This window comes from Eupeodes corollae, chromosome 3 (genome assembly GCF_945859685.1).
Source record: "Eupeodes corollae chromosome 3, idEupCoro1.1, whole genome shotgun sequence".
NCBI classification, from domain to species: domain Eukaryota; kingdom Metazoa; phylum Arthropoda; class Insecta; order Diptera; family Syrphidae; genus Eupeodes; species Eupeodes corollae.
In genome coordinates, this window is record NC_079149.1 from 85205377 (window position 1) to 85229782 (window position 24406).

Sequence of the window (24406 nt, forward strand, 5' to 3'; positions counted from 1 at the left end):
TATACTCCCCAAATTTAACTGCATTCACTACTTCTCTGCAATTTAAAACATTCAATATTACTTTGAGCCTCATTATAACTTCTCCATTGACTCCAGGTAATTGAGCTGTTGCACCCGAATGTTCAAAAATACTTTTTGCTGTGTTTCCGTCATAAGGGCTTCCAAACTCTTGCTTTGGTTTATCCACATCAATGCCAAGCTCAAGGCGAAAACGCCTTTGGATTTCTTGTTTTCTTCTTTTTTCCGCCTCCTTGGTCCCAATCGATTCATCATTGCCTTTTCCTTCTTCTCAAAGAGTATACGCAAGCTTCAAAATAAATTCCATGCATCTGATTCTAGTGTGCAGAGGAGAAATTCCAATTAGTAATTATGTTCGTCCGCAATTGATTCATCTTGATTGAAGTTATTTTGTGCCCTATTGCATATCGGACATGACCGCGTAGACATTTGTTTCCGTTAATTCGTTTAATACTTTTCCGTCTACATAGTTAAAAAGAACTCGTGATTCACAGTTATAGTTGTTTCTTCATTAAGCTTATATGTTGTTGGTTGAATATCTGCTATTTGACTTTTAATATTATTGACTGTGGTATTTATGGGCCGACAGAAATGAACTGATCATGGGCAAGTTTTCCTCCAATGTTCCCCATTTGTACTATTGAGTCGAAGTGGGAAAACTGATGCCATGAATATGTCTGTTGTAGGCACTTTGTCAAGATGATCTATCGCAGCCCCATTTACTCTGAAACGTTAGAATTCTTGGAAGTGCAATTATTTGATCCTCCGCATCGCTGTATGATCCATCATGTTTTGAAGTTTGTGACTGTGCAGTTTTCGGGAACTGCTTCTTTTTTCCCAATAGCAGTCATATTTTAGGATGGCATGACATCTATGTTGTGATGTCTTAACGAAGTTCTCAGGATTTTATATTTTTCTTTTGAAGGTCCCAAATCTATAAACAAATGTGAATGCTTTAATTGACTCTTTTGACACGAAGTGGACTTGCAGAAAATATTGCCTGAATTATAACACTCTTCCCTTTTTCATGGTCCTTATTTTATCTTATACTCAAAGCTTCAGAGAGATGTTCTGTACATATGTATCTCCTTTGTAGCTTGGATTAGTTTTTGTTTTTTAGTAAATGCTGCGCACTCGTTGACTGGATTCCTCTTGATCTAGTTGGGAGATCACCCTACATTGATATGCAGAGATAAGGAAAGCCATTCTCCATTCTTTTCGAAGTTATTTCTCTATTTTTGGTTGCTAACCATTTTCAAGGTTTCAATAAAATTGTTTTAATATCTGTTCGATTGCCAAGATATTTGCATCTGGAAGATGGTATTCACTTTCCACGGGAGATATAAACTCATTACAAGTGCTAGCATTGACAAAAATTTCAAAGAAGTCCTCATTCGGAATATACATTCTAAATTGTTTTGAAAAATAAAAGCAACTGCTCGAACGCTCGTTTAAATTCTAAATGATTATTTTAGTCTAATGTTTCATCTTTTTATACCTAACACTAACATATTCCAAAATTGGTTTATCCTTAAATCTTATCATTCCAAAAACATTAAATTAAACAATTGAAAAAATATTTTTTTAATTATCGATCTAAAAAATGGCAATGCATATTATGAAAACAAAAAGCATTTCGAAAGCCTTTTTCTAGTTTTTACATTTAAAGTTAAGAAAAAAAATAAAAAAATATTATCATCATAAACAACCTTAAACTTTGGCCTGCTCTATAAGGCACACCAATAACCCAAATTGAATAATTTTTTCGATTACTGGAGCTTCAATTACTTGTGAATCCAGTGAACTAAAAAGTCTTGCATTATAGACCCACTCGAAAAATAAATATTGCAAGCATTTTTGAATAAACGGGCCACTGTGTGGTGTGTAAACATGTTCTTCCTACATTTCCGAACTAAGTTGGAATTATCTCGAAGCTGATCTTGATGAACTGAAAAAAAAAAATTTGAAGACACCCACTCAGCCATTAAGCGATACTCCCTCAAGATGAGAAGTGAATTGGAAGTGCTTCTTATCAGGGCCATTTGAGATTTTAATATTTCACTGATTGTCTGATTGGAGTGAACAAATATAGATCATTGATTTCTGTTATTTAAGATTAATATAATTAAATAGTCTTGTATGTACAAAGTACTGTAGGCTGTAAGTAAAGGTAAAAGAGCAAAAAATACAAAATATATATCAAAAAAAAAATGTTTAATAGTGTTTACTAGTTGGAATTTGAAACACATTTTCCGAAGTCTCTATTTGGCCCTGTCAGGGATGAAGGGGACCTACAAAAGGCTTATTTGAGCGAGCACTTTTCACGACAAGAGCTACTCCTAAAGGATCTGTCAATTTCTCGCAAGAGGCAGTACCTGTGCGAAAAAACACTTTAAATAACACGGACAGGTATTGAACACAAGACCTCTGGCAAGGCAGTCCTACGCACTAACCATTGCTTTTTGGTCTTGATATGGTGTTTAAAAGCTAACAGTTTTCATTTTATTCTTCCCAACAACTCGCATTTCAACGGTTATTGCCTTCTTCTTCAGGGGATAAGTTGGGTAAGAGTGCCTATCCGTGATGGAGTGTGCACATTTAGGCCAGTTTAATAGCCCTTTGTGATACCACATGAATCTTGAGGCTTTCTTCTAAGCTCAGTGAAACCAGTTTGAGTCCCTTACTAAACGTGAAAGACTGATTATGTTAATATGATGGAGATCATTTGTTATAAATAGAAGAATATTAAACTGTTCTATTATCCTCATTAGGGATCCTCAATACGGATATCAGGTGTTGTTATCACGTTTTCTTTAATTGCAGTCGTTCAGAGTACACACCTCCGCCAAACCCCTTCATTTGTTTTTGATCCATCTGTGTAAAAGTAGATTGACTCGTCTTTCAGGAATGTCCAATCCTTCTAGACAGAACTGGAAGTTATAGAAATCTGTAAGTTTCTGTCGAATTGCAGTTGGAGGATTGTGTAGTCTGTGTGCTCTGGTACTTATTATACATTCTTAAGAATGACGAAGTGGTTAATGTTGTTGTTAGCCTCCTGCGATGAAGCTTTGAGGCGAATAGCAGAGCTTGCACTCTTGCAGATATTAGTTTGCTAAGTATTTCAAGAGGTGTTAGGCAGAGTAGGTTATCCAGTGCCGCATATGGGGTCGTGGTTTTGTGTGGGTTGACACTCAATCCACATCAATCAGCCCAACGTGTTAGTTTGTCTTAGGCATTTTGTAAGAGTTTTTTAAGGGCTTTCCTAAGACCGCTTTAGAACCGTTACCCGCATAGTCAATCACTGTGAAATGAAACAATAAGCATTCAGGTGATGTCTTCATTAAAAAAAAATAACGTGTTTGGTTTTAAAAATACATATAAATGCATGCAGGCGTACAAAATAAGGCTTACAGTAGGTAAAATTATAGGTACTTAGCCATTCTTCGTCGTAGAAATTGTTTTGTTGTGGAAATGTAGCAAAGATTACATGTACTGTCCGGTTTTCCCTTGCAGCCTATTTTATAAACTATGTTTGAGCGGCGATCCTTGTCCGTTTTCATCTTTAGGCGGATAAATAGGGACGCGGTGGTCTGATGCTTTTAAGTTAACTTCGAGATTGCTTTATGCCATTTTCACTTTTGAGGCTATGAAAACCAACTTCATTCTAGTAGTTTTCCTACAAATCAATTTTTCCAGTCGAAATGAACTGTGAATATACCACCCACAATAAAATTCATGACGGTTAGCTCATCGGCTTAGCCAAGGCTGGATCCAACCGTTTAATCGCCAAAAAATAATAGTCAAACTGGTGCAACAAATTTAAGCTGTTGTATTAGGAAAATAAATGATGTTAAGAATCTAAATCCATTTTGGACATAAATCTAAAGAATTTTTGAAAGTTCAGTAAACACAAGATTTCTATTCGGTCGATCAATAATATCCTCGTATCTTTCATAAGTGTACTATGGAAATGCATCAGGATCAGTTTCGTTCATCACCATTGTTTATTTAAAAATCGTCTTTGTAGTAATTAAGAAAAAAGAGCTTTTAAAATAAAAGGCGACCATTCTCTTACTGAGACATTTTCTTTTCTTTAACACCGCCGCAAGATTTCATGCTTATCATTGTCTTGTCGATATTACCACCAACAATGCTCTAGTGAAATAGCCACTTGTATTCCTCCCCTCAAACCATTCAACCGTAGTACGCTTGGAATGCTCATCAGCTTACCCTTAAGCCCAACTTCAGACGTACTGTTAAGTATAGGGATTCTTTCTTTTGGTGCACTCTACGAATGTGGAACGCTTTACCAGGCTCAATATTTCTCACTCATTATACAATGTGCAGACACCGGCATCTCCTTTCCAATCAAGTCCTCACTTTCTAATTGCGGTCACTGTGTTTAATCATTATAAGAATTGTTGCTGGAAAAGTTGTCGACACCTATTGATGTGAATGAGATGTTTTTTCATCATGACAGCTTAAGGGCTAGCATGGTTCTAGAAATTTGTCCTGCCCATATTATTTTCTGAAGAGATGATCACGATGATGGGTCAAAGAGATTTTGTGATTTAAGATTTAGAGCTTCAAATGTGTAAGGGCATCAAACGAAAGTCATAAACGTGAGCCGCATCCCAAGCCTCTTTTTTTATAAAAACCGACAACTCCTTTTTTCCCAACATAACATGACCAGACCTTTAGTATGTACATATGTCAAGCATTGCCTTTACTGTCTAAAACTGAGAATGAATTCAAAAACCTTTTTTTTCTAGAAAAATGTTCATATATTCAGGGATTAAGATATGTGGATCAATATTCCTCTTTCGATAAGTCAATGAAGCCAGGACTAAAAATTTAACAAAATAAAATAAATATTTTTAATAAAAAACATAACAAAGTAATAACTTTTCTTTAAAAAAAACATATTTTATTTTTGACATTCTTATAATGAAAATATGTACATACATTACAATTTTTATTACTTATTATTTTAATAGTGTACCTTTACGCATTTTTTTATAATTCCCATTTAATATTTTTAAAGCCAAAACAGAAAGCTACTTTCCCGAACCTGGTGGTATTTTGTTTGGTTTGATTCTCAACAACTGCTTATGCTGCCCAATAATGTGTTCTAAATATCGTATCTCCCTCAATTCCCCTTTAAACTCACTCAGTGTCTCATAAAGGGCAGGATAAAGTTGGGGCAAAATTCCATGATCCAGAGTTGGAAATAAATGATGAAGTGCGTGGTCACCAAAATGTGTCAAAGTTAAAAATTGCGATCCTTTCAAATCACTTCGATCGGTGATGGTGTCAACTTGGAACAGCCCCCAATCCCTGTCCTCTCGAACTGCATCGCCATCATGGTAAATTTCGGGTTCATGGTGTGCAGCATTTAATCCAATTGCAGCAAAGCAAAAACTTCCAACCAAGTTCAGAAAGAGCCACTTTTTTATCACCATGAACAGACTTAGATCAGACAAAATTAACATTGCTAAGGGAATGCTCAGACCGATTATATCATGCCAGTACATTATGTTGTGGCGTTTCAAGGAATATGCTATCCTAAAAATAAAAGTTACATTCATTAACCTGTAAGAACATTAAATAATATTCTTTATAAAAATTACCTCACGACTATCTGGCTCAAAAATGTCAACATATAAACGACCGGTCCAGCCAAAATTGAGAAATATCTTTGAAAGTTGGTTTTAAAGTACTTGCTTGGCAACCAACAAAGGAAAGGCTCAAACATTGACAATTCCAGGTCAAGTAGGGAATTCGGGTATATGTGATGCGAAAGGGCATGGGATATACGCCAACCATAGAAATTCATCAACGACAAGTTAAATGTGTACATTCTCCAATTATCCTTGCGATGGAAGTAATTATGAGCTGCAATTGTGTTCCAACAAAGAGCTATTCCAGCTAAAACACCAAGGATATTACTTTGGAAGTATGCGCTTCCAATAGCAAGGGCAAAAGTTGCTGCCAAAAGACCAGTATGGATGAGCTATAAGAAAATTATATTATTTTTATCTCAAATGTAAGAACAACAATGTACATTGTGCATACATCAGATATCTTGGTAGGCTTATAATCAATTTCCTTTAACTTTGTTCTAACTCGAGATTTAAGAGTCTTATAGAAACCTCCATCTTTGATTGTTAAATTATAAATTCTTGGTGCTTTTGCTTCTCGAACTCTATATTTTGCTATCATTTTTTCCGGGCCCAGAGAAATGTGATGTGCTTCAAAAGCCTCAGTTATATCAGTGCCCTTTGAATTTAATTTTTAATTTATGAAATAAGATCAATAAAATAATTGAATACACTCGTGTTACCTGTGATTCCTTGATCCAGAATGAACCCCCAGGATGACGATCAATAAATTCGGTAAAATCATAAAGATTGTCATGGATCCGCCAAAGGCCTTCAGCTTGATCATCTTCAATTTTTCCCATTTGCCAACTGAAAAAGAAATCAATCGGCTAGGACTTCATTATGATTTGGTAAATAATAACAAAATAACGAATGTAACAAATAATAGAAATTTTAAAAATATAAAAATAATTAAAGCGTGCTTTTTGCGATGATTGCCATTATGTTTTATAAATTGCCTTGAGCAAATGGCCACTGGCGTCTGTTAGAATAAATATGAGCCGGAAGGCCGATTTCAGGGACGGATTTAGAGGTCCAGAGGAGTATGGCAATAAAGGAGCGGAGGCCCCCTCACCCAAATTATTTTCAAAATAAAGTAAACCATTTTTTTCATTCGAGTTTTTCAATAAATAATTTACTGTGAAACCAAGTAGATTCCTTTAGTATTGAACAAACACATATAAATATAAACGGAAAAAAGAATTATCTGAAATTAAATTTCAGGCTAAACAAACGGAACCTTTCGAGCTTTTTTCGCTGAAAAATCGTTGATAATTTCGTTGAAATCCAGTTCTCGGAGTAAATCGCTTTCAATGTTCAAGAGATAAAGTTTCGATAGACCGTTTTTTCCCATCGTGGTTCGAAGCCAATTTTTAACAATACATTTTTAATGTAATTTTGAGCTTTGGGAATGTAGCTCTGAAATTTAGATTATCAAGAATTTGTTAGAAAATAGTTCCGGCGTTTGAGCTGTTCCATAGCCCTTTTCCTTTTTGTATGAGTCAATCAAAAACACAAATTGAACCAACTCATTACCAAGACTAGGCTCTAAATTATCCGGATACACTTTCACCAATGCCTCTGCTGCAGCGTGCAAATTTTCAGCATCCATCTTCTCGATGTGATTCAGGAATCCAAATCTCGATCGTACAGCTTCATAGGCATGCAATAGATGGGTGATAGATTTGCGTCTTATGTTTTCCCGTAATCACATTTCTCGTTCTGTTGCGGGTGCGTGATTGTACATTTCTATCAGTATTTGATATTTTTTTGGCTGCTTCCTCATATTTATCAAATTCATTTCGTTTGAATTCCACGAATGATTTCAATGATTCTAGTGCACGCATTGCCGATTCAAGAATCATTTTTGGGTAATTGCAACATCTTGTCTGTAGCGTTGAATCGCTCCAAGATATCGTTCCAAAATGTTGCAAATTAAGCGGTTTCTAGACCACTCATCTTCTTTAAAAGGTGCGTTCCTTTATTCTTCACGATATCTGTTATTGGAAGATATGCTGGTTAGAGCTTCTTTGATTTCCGAATAGCCGTTGACTAAGGCTTTCGTACCTTTAGCTCAACAAGACCAACGAGCCGCTTTTCTTCTCTGATAATTTCTCAATCAGAGAATCAGAGTGCTGCTCTGTATTGGCTGTGAAAATATGTACCAATTTTGCACGAAATCAAAGAATTGAACAGCCGAAGAAATATGAAACAAATTACCAGTTAGTCAATAATAATTGATTTTTCGAAGAATTGAAGAACACAGATTCTTCATATACAGTAATTAACTTATATGTACATATATATATAAGAAGAAAAAATTGTCGAGACACGGAATCGAATACCCAACCTCCTAGGTCGCACTTATCTACTTTTACTAGTGACTTCACAAAATATTCCAGCGGTGTTAAATCGCACGTCACTGGTCGAACGAACATTGGCCAAAAACTGACAGGTGCATATCAAAAGTATAAATTTTTGAATGTTATATTATCCATTCAATAAAATAGAGTATTGTGAAATAACAAACATCTTTAGTATATGTAACAGACAAATGTTCTTTATTACTGTTTTATATTTTTTAATTCTTCGTGCTAAGAATATATATCTGCTCATTATCGCCAAGCTACTTAAATACATAAATAACATTTGTTTTAAATATCCAAAATCCATAAGATGATTAAAGTAAGTTTTTTCTTTTGTTGTTGAGAATTTATTATCTGGTTGAATGTGATAAATTTCTTTTGTTTATATTTCTGAGATTCACATAAGTTCAACTATAGAACATTTACGCCTTTTCAGTTCTAACTTATTTTAGTGGACAATTTTAGACGTAGAGTTATTATCTCTGAGTTAATTCATTAACCGTTCATAGTGGAAAGTTAACCTAAATTATATGATGTCGAAATTCAATAAAAACTTTATACGTGTTAAGCCATTGTCCTGGTTGACGCTTTACTGTATGTGAAATTACGAAGCTTTAATGTCGATAATTAATTTTTAGCTTTCTGATATCGAAATAACTATATTACCTAACCCTTAATAATGAGAGTTATTAAATGATACTGATAAACTACAGAAAACTAGGACTGTTCTGTGTAAAGTTTCCTTGTCGACGAGCCAATCTGACGTTGCAGGTTAATCCACCAACACTCGGTCGGTCGGTCTCAACGAATTCTTCAAGAATTTTAAATGGTCACTATACTTTCTCAATAGTGGCGTGGATTCCAGCGCAGATATGGTTACAAATTTATTTCCTTGTAAAATAAAAAATGTTATCCTGAATAGGGCAAACTCAATCAAACCCAAAGAGAACTCATGGTTCAATTTGAGCTGTAAAGTGGTTATTAGGATCAGAGATGTTAGTTGCAGTTGTTATAAAGTCAACATTACTGAAGAAAACGGGGATAAGTTTAAATAAGCTGGAAAGATCTGTAACGGTCATATTCGACGAACAAAATTTTTTCATGACCAGAAATTAGAGCAAAAAATACTATAGTGTCGGAAAGGTAGTACACACTCCAAATGTAAGCTCGATTTGTAAGGCCATTTTGCTTACAGCACAGTTTGCTGTTAAGTCGACTCTACCAGAGAGTGTCATGAATCCCTTTGTTCTTGAGAGCGTTAACTATTTTATGGAAAGAATCTTCTTTCGCACCTTTGAAGTTGCAAGAGTACTGAAGACCTTGACATACACAAATCCGCTGACCCGAATAGTACCTCCTGATTGTTTTGAAGAGGTGTGCAGTCTTTCCGAACGGATGAAAAACAACATTTGTCCGGGCTGTCAGGTAAAATCCTCCCTACCTTCCAACTATCATCCAATAGCACTCTCGTTGCTGAATAATTATCAGCTTAAAAAATTTCTCGAAGAACGAAAGCTTCTTAATAATCGGCAGTATGGTTTTCGTAGCAATAGGTCCAGCGTTGATTTGATGGTTTATCTTACCGAACAAATCTTTACATCGTTTTGGAGTAGGATTACTGCTATTAATATTTCAATAGCATTCGATTTAACGGTGGAGTATGTTAAGCTCATTAAAATCTGATCTCGGCAACATGGGGAATTAAAAACCGTGTAGAATTTAATGCTCCGAAAACCGAACGCTGTCTCCTGTCGTCAAAGCGTAACTCACCCCCAATGGCGCTATCCATGAACATTCCAGGAAACTAAATCAACTTTCAGTACTCGGTATGGGTATCACATATCACCTCTTATAAAATGATCACATATTCGACATTGCCAAAAATGTTTCTAGGTGCTTAAAATTTCTCCGACGTTGCAAGAAATTTGTCATCCCTTCTGGCTGTAATTTACAAAGCCTTTATTCGTCAAAAGCTTGAATATAATTTTCATATCTAGGCTGGTGCCCCAAAAACATTTTCAAATCTCATTTATAGAATTAAAAATGATAGTCCGTTATTTTTCATGGTTTTCGTTGTTTTACCAATATTTGTACAAACATTGTTCTACCGAGTTTGGCAGTTGTATTCCACCCCTTAAGCAATTTAGCCGTAATACTCGTAGCTCCATTAATGCTTATCAGTTTACCTTGATCTCGATTTCGGACGTAGTATCAAATATAGAGATTCTTTTTTTAACCGAACATAGTGAATGTGGAATGCTTTTACCATATGCTTTATGGTATGCTTAAAGGTAGACGATTTATTATCAAAATTGGCAATGTAACATCTACCAAAATCTTTGATATGGGAGCGGTTAACTCGCCGATCTTATCCAGCATTTACGCCAGTGATCTGATAGCAAGTCTGACTCAGGCAATAGGGTAAGCTGATGACCTAATTGCGTACAGAACGGCCCCAAAAATTGAGGTTATCAAGACACTTTTGCAGGGTGACTTCCACAAGATTCAGCAATGTTGCGATGACTGGGAGTTGAAAATCAACATTCAGAAATGCGAAACTATTCTGTTCTGGACTCCTCTGAATGGAGCCTCAAGGGATACGAGCAAGAACTGGAAAAATCTAGTGATCATTGGACCAAATCGACAGCCACTGGCGAATAAAAGTGTAGTAAAGTACCTTGGCATCTGGTTGGATCTGTACTTGTATTCCGACAAACATATAAGTGCTGCTCTGGCCAGAGCTAGGGGAGCCTTTGCCCTGACAAAACGGTTGTTTTTTAGCAGCGGTCTTCACAGAAGGGTGAAGGTGATTTGCTACATGACCGTTATCCGGCCGATGATTGCCTACGGGTGCCCGGTATGGTTCAACGTTGCCCCATCTCAAATTGAAAAGATTCGGGTGTTTGAGAGATAATGTCTGTGACGTTGCCTTGGACTACATAGAACACCAGAGCCGGAGTACAATCATTACTATTCCAACCAGGCTCTTTACAACAGAGCCAACAGAAAAAGAATAGATTATTTCCTGCTGAAGCTTGGTAGGGGTCACATTGCGAGAGCTATGTTGTCGACTAACAGCTTAATTTTTGGGGCTTACATTCCGGCCGAGCCTTTTCTCTATTTTGACAATAGAAGGCTGATGCAGGTTAGGGAGGCGGTTCCGCTAATCTACCACGTCAGCCGTAAAACTGTAGATAGACGACTCCTTTACAGTCAAGACGTCCTCGCAGTGAACGGAGCCGAGTGCCTTTGGTTCAGTAGGACTGTTTCCGATAGGAACAAAAGAGATAGGGAGAAGCAGGAGAACCAGTTTTGGTGACTTCAAATTGAGAATGTAATTTAAAGTTGTCTAGGGCGTTTGGTCTTGGCCGGCTTACATAGGTTTAAGGATTAGGTTAGGGACAGTCAAGGCGGCTCCAAAAAAAAATTATATAAAAACTTACTGTGACTGTTCTAGTTTTTAAGTAGTTTTAAGTATTTTTAAGTAGTATTATTGGTTTTGGTTAGTTTTAAGGAGCTTAAGTATTACAATGGGTTTCGGTTTTTTTATTTAGTTTTAAGTTTTATATAAACTAAAAAATAATGAAAAAGATAAAAATACCAAGTTTTTTTAATTATCTTGGTTTTACCCTCCCATTTAGATGTTCATAACTTTAAAATGAGTGTGCACCGGTTACTCCTTCTAAATTCTTCACTATTTTCGTAACGCTCACGCAATGTTTAAATATATAAACATATAAATGTTAATAATATCCCTTGAGTGCCTGCAAATTATAAAAAAAAAAAAAACAATATATGAAAAGTTGATGAATACTACTCCTCCTGAGTGCACAATCTTAGTGCTTAATTTTTTTTACGTTTATTACTCTACTAAATTTCATGACTCTACAACGCTTTGAAGCGATGTTTTAGAATTGAACTTGTACGATACCACACCCTTTGAATCGAAAACCATGATTTCATAAATTGTCTCTTCTTTGTATCACAAGACCTTAGTTTGTGCAAAATTTCAATATTTTGCGATGTTGGAAAGTGCTTCATAATTCTGAGTATCGGTCCGTAAGTAAGTGTCGTCTTTTTTTAAGAAAAAACTTCTTTATGCTTTATAAATGATATTTAGTGAGTTGATGTGTATGACTAGCTTAGTATATGCATTGAAAACTAAAACTGCCTGACTTTATTGGTTCTGAAGTAAGAATGAACTCAAAAACATTAAGAACTTTACTATCCACACTATGCCCCTCAATTAAAACTTGAAATGATATAAATGATACCGCCACTATTGTGTGACCCAAATTCTGTTGGTTTAATTTTTTCATTTCTATTTTAAACCTTGTCCTTATTACCAAAATTATTATGAAGCTTATATCAGTTTTGATATGAACAGAGAATTTTGATCCCAAAAAACCAGTTTATTGTTTATGTATCGTTATCTCTTGTCAACAATAAATTGTTATCAATTTCATTTCGCTTTTGAATTTAAAACTTAGTACTGAAACTTTTAAAAATACAGGATTTTTCAATACCTTGTAAATTTATACAAAGTTTTCCACATTAAAAAACAACTGTCAGCTTGATAAATTGCGAACCTCATCATTATAAAAGCACAATTTACATAGATACATGGTGATTGTTATGATAGCTCTGCTTAAAGTTCAATTATAGTTATTAACACTCAATATTTCGAAAACAATGAGAAGTATCAAATAGCATTGTAAACAATTCACTCGTATTATTATTATCATTTTGATTTGATGTAATGTTATGATATAAGACCCAATTTATGTATATTTATTACCTGTATGTGGTTATAAATTTGGATTTACGGTATGTTGGGAATTTGCTGGCTATTCCGGTGACCATCCATGGCCGGTTTTCTGTTTTACTCATCTTTTTGGTTAATAGCGTGTGTGCTTTTCTTTAAATCAAGTTTAACAAGGCAAGAAGTTCTGTTTTCCCCCAATCAAAGCAGAATTTAAGCTTTAAAGTCCCTACACAAAAAAAAGCAACACAACAGACTGAATCAATAACTAAGAATTAAACCAACTTCGTTGAAATCCGAGTTAAAACTGAATTGTATGGTGGCTTGAGGGAATCAAATTAATCTTTGGAAAGTTGATCAATAGCGAATTTCTCGATTACGACTACGAGCTTGTATATAATTAACGCAAAAGCAACAGAAAACGCAGCGCATATAAAATAGAATTTATAATTCTTCTTATCAATGGGATGGAAATAGATTATGAACTTCAAGTTCATAATATATATAAGGGTCATTTTCAGGGGTATTGGAGAGCACCAGAGGTATATAAAGAGTCAAGTCGGGTTGTTGTTTATGTCACTCCGTGTATGTTTTTAATATTTCGAGTTCAAAATATGATCATTCATCTGTCGAGAGCTCACATGCGCCCTTCATGCAAGGTAAAGGACATCTTCGAAAAACAATATCAGTAAGTTGTATTTTATAAATTAAGGTGGCTCTGTTTTTTTTTTTATTTTTTAAAAATTTTCAAATTGAGGTTTTATGGTTGTAATGATTTCACTAAATCATTATTAAAAAAAATATTTACTATCGATCAACATTTTAATTAAGAAGAACATTATATAAGAAGTTACCTACATAATAGTTTCTTTAAAAAGAGGCTGGGATGCGACTTACAATGATAGCTTCCCAACCCCTGTGTCGATTGTATAAAACTTTTCTTTGGATCTGAAAGCTGCATTTGATAAAATCTCAAGAAAATTGCTTATCTACAAACTACACACAATTGGAGTTTCGACAAAATTTGTAAACTTGATAGAAGCCATATACTCCAACACACAATCAGCTGTTTGGGCGGGAGAAGAGCTCTCCGAATATTTTGAGACAATTTTTGGAGTCAAACAGGGATGCTTTGCATGAATCTTTAGGAGGATGACTCTTTATGGCGAAGAAGTGGAAAGGATTCGGAGAATATGGACTTTAAGTTTAGTTAAAACGGAAAAAGGCGAACTCTAAGAGGTTCATGTTGTGAAATATAGGGGCTTTTAGTTTTGCTAAAACAAAACTTTTTTTTCAAAACAGAATTAAATAAGAATGTCTGTAATTATTTGCATGGGAGACATAGCATACCAGCAATTTCCAAATATAGTCTCCGTTCAAAACACGTAAACATACTTCCGACGAAAAGAAGTTTTATTCAAAATGAAGTCTACGGATTTCTTGTAAAGTAGGACAAGTTGCTAAAAAATGGTAAACATCTTCGTTTTGGTTTGAGTTGCAGACTGAACAAATTGCATCCTAGTCAGTTCTATGTGGCCTGTAGTCGAGCTCAAGGTCCATATTTTGAATATTAAACTAATATCAGAAGCAGGAAAATTCTCACAGAAATAATTGTAAACACCCAAAGTCAAATTAAGATGGCTATAAGTTGCTCTAGAAAGTGATTCTCTAGCCCTTTCGATATTAGTTTTGTACATTTCCTTGTCAACCATCGAAATGCAGTTGTAAAAGGTATTTCTGCATTCTTCTTAGTTGTTTGCATTTAGATTCATTGCTAAATTATGCCAATTCCTAAAATTTCAAAAATGGAGTGATACTATCAGGTTTATTTATATAACTTTAATAAGATAGTCTGCGTTGGCCTTTAAATTTCTAACACACATTTGCGGAAGCCCGGACTCAACATATATGGCGTAATAAGCGTGCTACGCAACAGTTAGAAGATTCTTTTGAAAAATTATCTTTGATTAAATTCTAAGTGATCTTCTGTTGATGGTATAAAAAGCAGTTTTTCGATAAAACGCCTAATCAAACGTTGAAAAGCCTGCCCAGAAACCAGAATGATATCAACTTATCAAATTAGTTCTTTCAATCCAATTCACAAGCCTAACGTACAACATTTGTGCAAACAGTTTTCTTAGTGAGTTCAGTACTGAAATGCTTCTATAATTTTCTGGTAATATCGGATTACCCTTTTTAAATATAGGCAAATGAAAGTAGCTCGGAAATTTCTCTTCTGTAAACATTTTGTTTAATAACCGCAACACACGCTCGAGAAATTCGGGAATCGAATTCTTATAGAATTCGATAGGAGTGCCATCCAAATCCGCTGCTTTGTTATTTTTCATTTTGCTTAGAGAAGCCAACATTTCAACCATGGTAAAAAGAGAGTCTAGCTCATCGAATGAAACATTTTGCAGGGCAAAACTGATGGAATTATGGTCAGGATCTGGCAGTAGTAGGAGGACTCTTTATTGACTTGTTCAACATAAGGTTGCTGCTTTATGCAGACGATATGGTTATATTGCCGGATGATGTCACGGTCTTGCAGCAGATGACAAAGCAACTGGAATGTAACTGCATTAAATGGATCCTAGAAGTAAATCTATCTAAATCCGAGATAATGATGTTCAGAAATTATGGAAGATCTAGTCAAGAAAATTGGACATTAAATAGAGAAAGAATTCCAATTGTCTCCAACTATACTAACTTAAGAGTTTTACTTTCACCAAAGATGTCGTTTTCAAAACACGTAGAAAAGAGAAACACTGCAGCCAAGAGCAGCATAAACTCGACGTGGCAATGTTTTCTAGCAAAAAGAAATATGAACTTAAAAAAACAAATGGAAACTATTCAGGAATGTTCGAAGAAGTGAATAAACTTCAACGCTGTTTTTTAAAACGAATTTTAAAATTGCCTACATTTACTCAAAACTACTCTTTGACAATGGAAACTGAGGCGGAGGATGGACATTACTATACTCTTGACCTTCACCTCAGATATATATCAAAAACAATATTCGAATACAGTGTAACAAGGCTACCGCATCAGCTAGCAAAAATACTTTTGAGGAAAAAATTGTCCTGGGTAAAGGAATTGAACAATCTTGGATATTGTTTTGGACTGCGTTTGGATGAGATATATATATTTCAAATTGATTGGATCCAAAAAGCAGAAAGTCAACAAGAAAACCTACGAAAGGCATCTGAGAGCAGTTCGCGCATCTACAAACATCTGGATCATTTAAGACGATAGAATTACATTAACGATGGTTTTGAACTGAACAAGATCACTTGGATTTTGAAGGCAAGATGTGATTTAATCAAGCTTAATGGAAGCGGATTTGGCCAGAACGAAATATCATTGTGTACTGTGTGCAACTTAAGTGAGGAAGAAAACATCCATCACTTTTTGAGCAGATGTCCGGGTTTAAAAGAATTTAGGGTGAACTTCCTTTTGTGAAAGTTTGGTGAACATAAGCGGAAATAATCCATATTCTCAATTGAGAAAACAGCACCAGTTTTGAAGGACTTGCGAATTTTATCACTGTATCCTTACCATACCGAAATGAATAAGTGATAGAATATAACCAGTAAAAAATGTCCTTAAAATGATCACCAAATTTGTATTTTAAACGAATTATTGTAATAACATGTACGTAAATTCAACTACCCGACAGACGACGTTTGTCAATGTCGTAAGTTCATTTTTAACTTCAAAAAAAACTTAAAATCTTATTTGAAAATGTTAACTTCTAGATATTAAGTTGGTAATACAAAATATTTTACTTCTTACTTCTACTACTACTAACAATGTTTTCCATATGATGAAATTGTTTTATTTCGAAATCTATTTTTCTAAACGAGATTTTTAGTCAAAAACTAATGTTTGCCAAATTATGTAGCCTTTCTTGAATGTTTTTATTTTTAACAAAACATAATATAGAGATTAGAAATTCCTAAGAAAATCAATATCTTCATTTATTCATTCATATTTTTTTTGGAAATAAACTTTATTTATTATTATAAGTTTATTTATTTATTTAAATCACCTAAGTTCTAGCTTTACAGAGTTCGTTTACATTTTATCAGGGCTGTGCAAATTTGCAAAGAGCTGCGTCTAATGGGCGCCTTAGGCAAGATGATTACATTCTTGTAACCACTAACTTCGTTCTTTTTAATTCTCATATCTCTTATAGCAATTGTAGAGGACAAGTTAATAATAATGGTTCAAGGACGCATGGTACTGCTCACACCATTCGCTACTGATCATAATTAAACACTAATTAAACTTTTAATGTTAGCCTCACATATAATATTTAAAAAATATATAGGTACTTTAAAACTTAACTAAATACCTAAGCAGAGCCCCTTCTGTACTTGCAAATTCTAATCAATGTCATAGCTCGTTTTTCCAAATTGTAGAAAGTAAACATAAATATATTTGAGCTTATAATAAATAACCACTTGATAATGATAATGGTTCAAATGTGAAAGGAAAAGAGGCTGGTGAATTAACAGACTTGTTCCCTGACACAATTTTAGAGCCATAACAAAAATTTAAGGTAGTTTTTTAGAAGAGCTATTACTTCTATTTTTTTCTCTAAAATGCAAACATATCACTTCAGATATTCAATACTTTGCCAATAATGGTAGCTTAAGTGGAACGTAGTTTTTGGAAACTGAAATTAATACAATAACTACCTCAAGACAACAAAGACTCAAGAAAGATTAGTTGACTTTTCATTAATGCCTATAGAAAAAGGGCTCGTTAAGTCATAAGATTTTGATGATCTGATATGCTAATCAAAAAAGCAAGAAAAAAAAATCTGTAGCAATAACTAGTGTTCCAATTATTTATGTTTCAATCATTTATTATTATTTCCTTCTCTGAATAAATACTTAAATATGTATATAGGTAAAACTTTTAATTTAATAGTTAGTTTTAATCTGTGCTAATGAACGATCGAAGGAATAAGCAATAAGTCCATCCTAACCCTCTGAGCGCAAATCTCAGGAATATTTTTTGCATCAGTTCTACATACATTGCAATTCTTTACAATCACGAGAACTTTTGACTTTTCAACAGAGACAGCAAATCGTTTATAAATAAATAAAGAGAATAGGGCCTAAATGACTACCTAGTGAAATTCCAGAGTTAACTTAAAAATTGTTTGATTCACAACCATTGAATAGTACAGAGTATGATGTTTTATCTCCAACACTCTTTCTCATTTTTATTAATGATCTTCTGTCTGCAACATCTAATCCAATACATTGTTTCGCTGACGATAGTACTCTTTGCTTTTCATATTCGTTTTCAGACTCACATCCCTCTTCTTCGGATGTGGAACTGCAACGACAAAATATGATAAGCTCATTAAATTCCGATTTAAACAGCATTGTTCAATGGGGATTAAAAAACCGCGTGGAATTTAATGCTTCGAAAACCCAATGCTGTCTTGTATCGTTAAAGCGAGATATACCCCCATTGCCATTATCCATGGATGGCACTTGCATCAATGAGACTGAACACCTCGATATTCTCGGTATGTGTGTCACCAACCACCTCTTATGGAATGATCACATACGCGATGTCGCCAAAAATGCCGCAAGGTGTTTGGGTTTTCTTAGGCGATGCAAGAAATATTTCACCCCTTCTGATCTGGCTGTTATCTACAAGACTTACATACGTCCAAAGCTTGAGTATAACGCCCATCTCTGGGCTGGTGCTCCTGCAACTTACTTAAGCCTCCTGGATACTATTGAACGTAGAGCATTTAAATTGATAGGTGATAATATCATCATAAGTTCATTTACTTCGCTTGAACATCGTCGTAAGGTCTCTTGTCTAACCCTTTTTTACCGTTATTTTAACGGCTTATGCTCTAGTGAAATAGCCAGTTGCATTCCTCCCCTTAAACAGTTCAACCGTAATACTCGCGCTTCTAGGAATGCTCATCAGTATACCCTCGAGCCCAACTTCGGTCGTACTGTCAAATACAGAGATTCGTTCTTTAGCCGTACTACGCGAATGTGGAATGCCTTACCACACTCTGTCTTTCCAAGTCATTGCAATATTCAGGAATTCAAAACCAATGTGCACCGACATCTCCTTTTAAACCCTCTCTCCTCTTCCTAGTGCTCACACTGTGCATCTGCATAATAAGGGTAGTAATATCCCCTTGAGTGTGTGTTTATTATAAAAAAAAAAAAAAAAAAAATAAGATCGTAGCCATTTTACAAAATCTTGACTAAAATCCATCTTCCCTAATTTAACAATACAGTTTTCAGCTAATACCATCAAAAAGTGACAGTATAACGCCCCTTAGTAAAATTCAAAGTGATTTGAAACAATCATAGATCTAACATAAAAATATGGTGAATTTTTATTTCAGTGAAATACGAGTAATAGACTCAAAGACTTTAGGAATACCAGGTAATGTAGCAATAGGTCTGTAATTGTGTACTTCGTCCTTTTTTTTTGATTTTTATGTATAAGGCGATTATAAAGGAACTTCAAAGGGTAAGCACAATATTTCTTTTATTATTTATACTAAAACTTCCAAAAATACTTTGGATTCATTTTTTGATGTCTTTGCAACTTCTGAATTTAATTGAAATACTTTAAACTTAAAATGCTGCTAGAAATATCTCTTGAATCACTATTTTTTTAAATTATTTTCACTTGGAGATATTTTGTATACTGACCATAACTTGTTTCTTCAATTTTCACTAAAAATCAAAAGTAGAATTTTATCATAACAATTTTGATTTAAAAATGTATTTGAAGATATACTATGTATCTCCTTTGATGACAAAGGATTTAAGATACTCTTAACTAGAGCCTAGTGACGTTTAAGAATAAGTTCAGTTCCAACCACACCAATCATTGGTTTCGACAATCAATCTTGGTTTTCAATCAATTGTAGTTTTCCAAACCCCGAGCCTTCGAAGTAAAAATGCCCAAGAAGATTGTTTTTCGATAAAATACTAGATTATTTTAATGTATTTCAATAATCCAATCAGAAAAGATGCGATGTTGCTGGTCATCGAAGGGTTTGTGTTGTTATGGTAACCGAATTTTAAAAGCCTTAAGACCTGAATCTTTATGCATTATACAGTGTAACGTCGTTTGTGTACAACATAGTTCCAAAGTAACAAGGAATCGGGAACAAGCTTTTTCGTAAAAGCTGTGGGCTACAGCATATTCTCAGTTGTTCTTAAATCACTTACAAGTTATCCCAATAGTTCAAATTTGTCCACTAATTGTTATTATTTCCGTCTTTTTGGGAACTGTGTTTTCAAATATCTTAACATGTTTTGTATAATTTCTTGAGAGTATTACAATAATCAGTGTAGTTGAACCTATTTTTTTAGATTGTCACTCCACATACACACTTCAACATCTGGGTAAAGTAATTATCATATAATTTAAATGCCGAAAATATAAATATTCATTTCATTAGCATACGTAAACAAAAGATACTCGCTACTTTATAATTCATATACAAAATATGATATCTACCGTTATAAAATAAGCACTCACCTTTTATACAAACCATATTTACATTTTATATAGTTAAAAAAAAACATCTAAAATATGTATTTTAAATGTTTTTAATTTATAACAAAGGTCTTTTTTCTACTTGAAATTCATATTCACCATCTCTTTATCGATTTTAAAGCCGCATATGACAGCATCTAGAGAAGAGCTTTACAGAGTAATGTCTTGCTTTGGCATCCCTGTCAAACTTATCCGTTTGTGCAGAATGACGATAGAGAATGCAAGCTGCAACGCCATGCACTGTCATACAACTTCTTCAAAATCGCTCATCATCGCTGTTCTCATTTAAAGCGCTGAGGCCTGGACCCTGTTAAAGAAAGATGACCGTTTTAGGATGCTTCCGGAGGAAAATCAGTTACAAAAAATTCGATTGAAAATTACAGATCAATTGCAAAACTGCAGTTAATTCCTACGGTTTTCGAAGCTGTAGTAAAAAAACAAATTGTATAATCTTATTCACAATAACATTTCAATTTACCAACATGGTTTCTTAAAAGGTAGACTAAAAATTTTACAATATTTTCAAATTTTTGTCTATCACAGATGGAAATGAGTTCTAAAGTCGACACTATTTGCACTGATTTTTCAAAGGGTTTCGACCGCGTTCAACATAGTGTTCTCTTAAAAAAACTAGAGATATATGGATTTCACTCTTAGCTCCTAATGTGGATAAAAAGCCATTTATTAGGTAAAAAACAGGTGGTAAAAATTGATAATGCCTTGTCTAAGGAAGTTATACATTTTTGGGTGTTCCTCAAGGTAGTCACCTTGGACCACTTCTTGTTATCATTTTTATTAACGACTTACCATTACATCCTACTTTTTCTAAATTTCTTCTATTTGCTGACGATTTGAAAATATTCAGTTCCATAAATTCACTTAACTTGCAAAAAAAGTTTAAATTGATTTAATTAAATGGTGAAATATTAATGGGTTATATTTTAACAACAAGAAATGTAGCGTTCTGACAATTTCTAGAAATCACAGTCCATTATATTGTAATTTTAAACTTGAAAACGACATTTTACAAAGACTTGATAGCCAGAAGGATCTATACTAGGCAATCTTCGATTCTAAAATGAATTTCTCAAATCACCTAGACCATGCGATCTCAAAATAAAAGACCCATATACATCAAAAGCTCTTATTCGTGTCTGTTATATGGAGCCCTTTTACCGCGTCTAGCATTTGTCGTATAGAAAAAGTTCAAAAAAGATTCACAAAGTTTGCTTTACGAAAAATATTTGCTTATTCAAATGTGCCATGAGACGACGTGTATTTCAATTGATCTTAAACCTCTTAAGTTAGGTTAGGTTAAAGTGGCTGCGGATTAATAATCTACACACTTAGGCCAAAAGAAAGGCCCATTGCGATACCACATGAATCTAGAGAATTACTCCCCACTAGTCAAACCATTTTGAGATTTTTATATAGCGAAGGAGATATTTGATATCCTTTTTAGCTAGTTCACTGGGATTATCAAAAGAGTAGTCTCCCAGATAAAGTTTGCGTCTTAGTGAAAGAGCAGGGCAAGAGCAGAGAAGCTCCTACAGAGGTCATTTGAGGCTATACCAAGTCGTATTGCGTGTCTGAGTATAAGACAGTGTCCCGTAAGGAAACCTATTAGGGAGCTAATATGAAGTCTGCTTTGAGGTGAAATAGGTATGACGATTTCATATTTAGCGAGTTCATCGGCTCTACAATTTCCTGTGATGTCTCTGTAGCGCGGCACACAACAGAGGTGAATGTTAAATCGCTGCGCCATCTCCATTAGAGACGATCGACAATCGAGAGCTGTTTCGGATATGTTTGAGACACCGTCAAGAGATTTAATAGCAGCCTGACTGTCAGAGATGATGCGGATATCAGAAGTTGATATCACGTTTTCGCTTAGCCAGGAAAAAACCTTTTTTATCGCTAAAATTTCCGCTTGGAAGACGCTACAATGATTAGGGAGGCGGAATGAGATGCTTAGATTAAGCTTTTCTGAGTATACACCACTACCAACTCCCTCGTTTGTCTTGGATCCATCTCTGTAAAAATGAATGACTTTGTCATCCAGGATTTTTTGGTCTTGCCATTCATCTCTGGATGTAATGGATACCTGAAATTTAGTTTCCAAATTAGCAACCCCGTTCATAAGTATTGGTCAGATGACCGATGTGTATAGCCAATAGGTAATGCGATGTTGAAAACCCCATTTACTCCTGTAGCTTTTTTAACTCTTTCCTGAATATTAGGTTTCCAACTAAATTGTTTGTCCAATATCAGAAACAGAATATCAGAATTGTTAGTGGTACACCTTTTACTGAAGGAGGTACAATTACTGGGATCTTGTATTTCAGTGTAAAAAGGACGAGGTCTGTTTTCTGAGGATTAATACTAAGTCCGCAGTGATCAGCCCATCTAGTGATCATATTAAGTGCGTTTTGGAGGAGGTCTCTCAGTGTATTAGGATGTTTCCCTATGACGGCGATGACAACATCATCGGCATACGCAATCACTCTGTAGCCTTCCCTCTCGAGGGATATCAGTAGTTCGTTAATCACTATGTTCTACAGGAGAGGGGACAGAACACCTCCTTGCGGAGTGCCTCTACCGACAGACCTTTTCGTATAAAAATCCCCCATCTTAGAGTTGATTATCCCGCTTTTTAGCATTAGATTAATCAACTCACAGAGTGAATATTCAACGTTTAGGGTCGTCATAGCAGAAGTGATAGCGGATGTGTCAACGTTGCTTAAAGAGCCCTCAATATCCGTCGTCATTAATCGCTTACACAGATAAGGCTAGCTCATCCGGAGGTCGCCTGGTATCCGGATACTCCGTTAATGAATGAGCTATTTTTAGAAATTGGGCCCTTAACCTGGTTGATCATCGGCACGGGTCGTATAACACTTTAGATCCAGCCCAATTTTGAAGTTGAAGGGAAGGATATGTTTTGGAAAAAGGAGAGACCAACAGCAATTAAGGCATAAACGTCCCAGGAAGGAAACAAGGTATTGACAGACAGTGATACACTATGCAGTCAGGAAATAAGGAGCCTTCAGCCAGCATTATAGCACAAAGCCGATGTAGGAAGGGGTAAGGATTGGGAAGGGGAGGGTGAGCGACCTTTGGTTTCAGGACTCTTCTGGAGAAATAATTCAGGAGAATCATTGACCTTACTCAGCTTCTACAACTCGACAAGTTCGACGCTCAGAAAAGAAAAGTAAACTCAATATTTTTTGCTTTTGATGTCTTGAATTTTAATATTGACTGTACAATATTGTTATCTGTGTTTTTTATTTATGGGCCTGCTAGAAACTTTCGTCCTCGTGACTGTGATTTTTAATGTTCCTTACTACAGAACTAGCTATGCTAGTACCACAAGAGTTTGTATTGATTTTAATGAATATGATTTTGCAATTGATTTGAATATTAATAAAAATGTTTTGAAAGATAAATTAGTATATTTGTTATATTGCTATAAGTAAATTATTTATTTTATTTGTATGTTATGTATCATAATTAGTCTAAATAGATTACGTAACTTTTAAGACGAATAAATACAAATTCTTCTGGTGATTTTTGATCCCTTGTGCATAGATGGAAAGTGAGTGAAGATACAACGACGAACTGTACGGGCTGTACAGTGACACTGAGCTAGTTAAAAGAATAAAAGTCAAAGAAATTAGATGGCTGGGTTATGTAGAATGAATGTACATAAATACCCCAGCCTCAAAGGTGTTCGATTCCAATCCCGAGGGACTGGTGGTGCAGGAGAAGGAGGCCGCGACCCAGGTGGCTTGCGCAGGTGGAAGAGAACCTCAACCAACTTGGAGTTTGAAACTGGGGACTTGCAGTTTGTGAGTGTCATAATTTATTTTCTTCCCAACATATTTGTTTTCATTTAAGTGTTAGGAGAAATTATCTATATAAATGCTTCTTTTTCCTTAAATTCAAGAGCCAAACATTTTTCTTTTATACATTTTTAAGTTTTGTTAACTCTCTTTTCGATACAAATATTTTTAAAAGGTTCATGCAAAACAATA

The 24406-nt window shown here is 34.8% G+C and overlaps 1 protein-coding gene across 1 annotated transcript; it reads right to left on the reverse strand.

Annotated features, from left to right (window-relative positions):
- Positions 1 to 4925: 4925 nt before the first annotated feature.
- Positions 4926 to 13156, reverse strand: LOC129951212 (cytochrome b5-related protein). Its single transcript, XM_056063252.1, has 5 exons — positions 12843 to 13156; positions 6362 to 6488; positions 6094 to 6297; positions 5649 to 6031; positions 4926 to 5583 (listed from the first exon to the last, which is right to left on the reverse strand). The coding sequence occupies exons 1-5, from the start codon at positions 12932 to 12934 to the stop codon at positions 5076 to 5078; spliced, it is 1314 nt and encodes a 437-aa protein (XP_055919227.1). The 5' UTR covers positions 12935 to 13156; the 3' UTR covers positions 4926 to 5075.
- Positions 13157 to 24406: the final 11250 nt, after the last annotated feature.

Excerpts from the sequence above, each read along its gene's own strand:
- LOC129951212 (XM_056063252.1), bottom strand. The coding sequence starts at position 12,934 with ATGAGTAAAACAGAAAACCGGCCATGGATGGTCACCGGAATAGCCAGC. Across the intron at positions 6,489-12,842 it reads AAATTTATAACCACATACAG|TTGGCAAATGGGAAAAATTG; the intron begins GTAATAAATATA and ends TTTCTTTTTCAG. Across the intron at positions 6,032-6,093 it reads AGCCTACCAAGATATCTGAT|CTCATCCATACTGGTCTTTT; the intron begins GTATGCACAATG and ends ATTTTCTTATAG.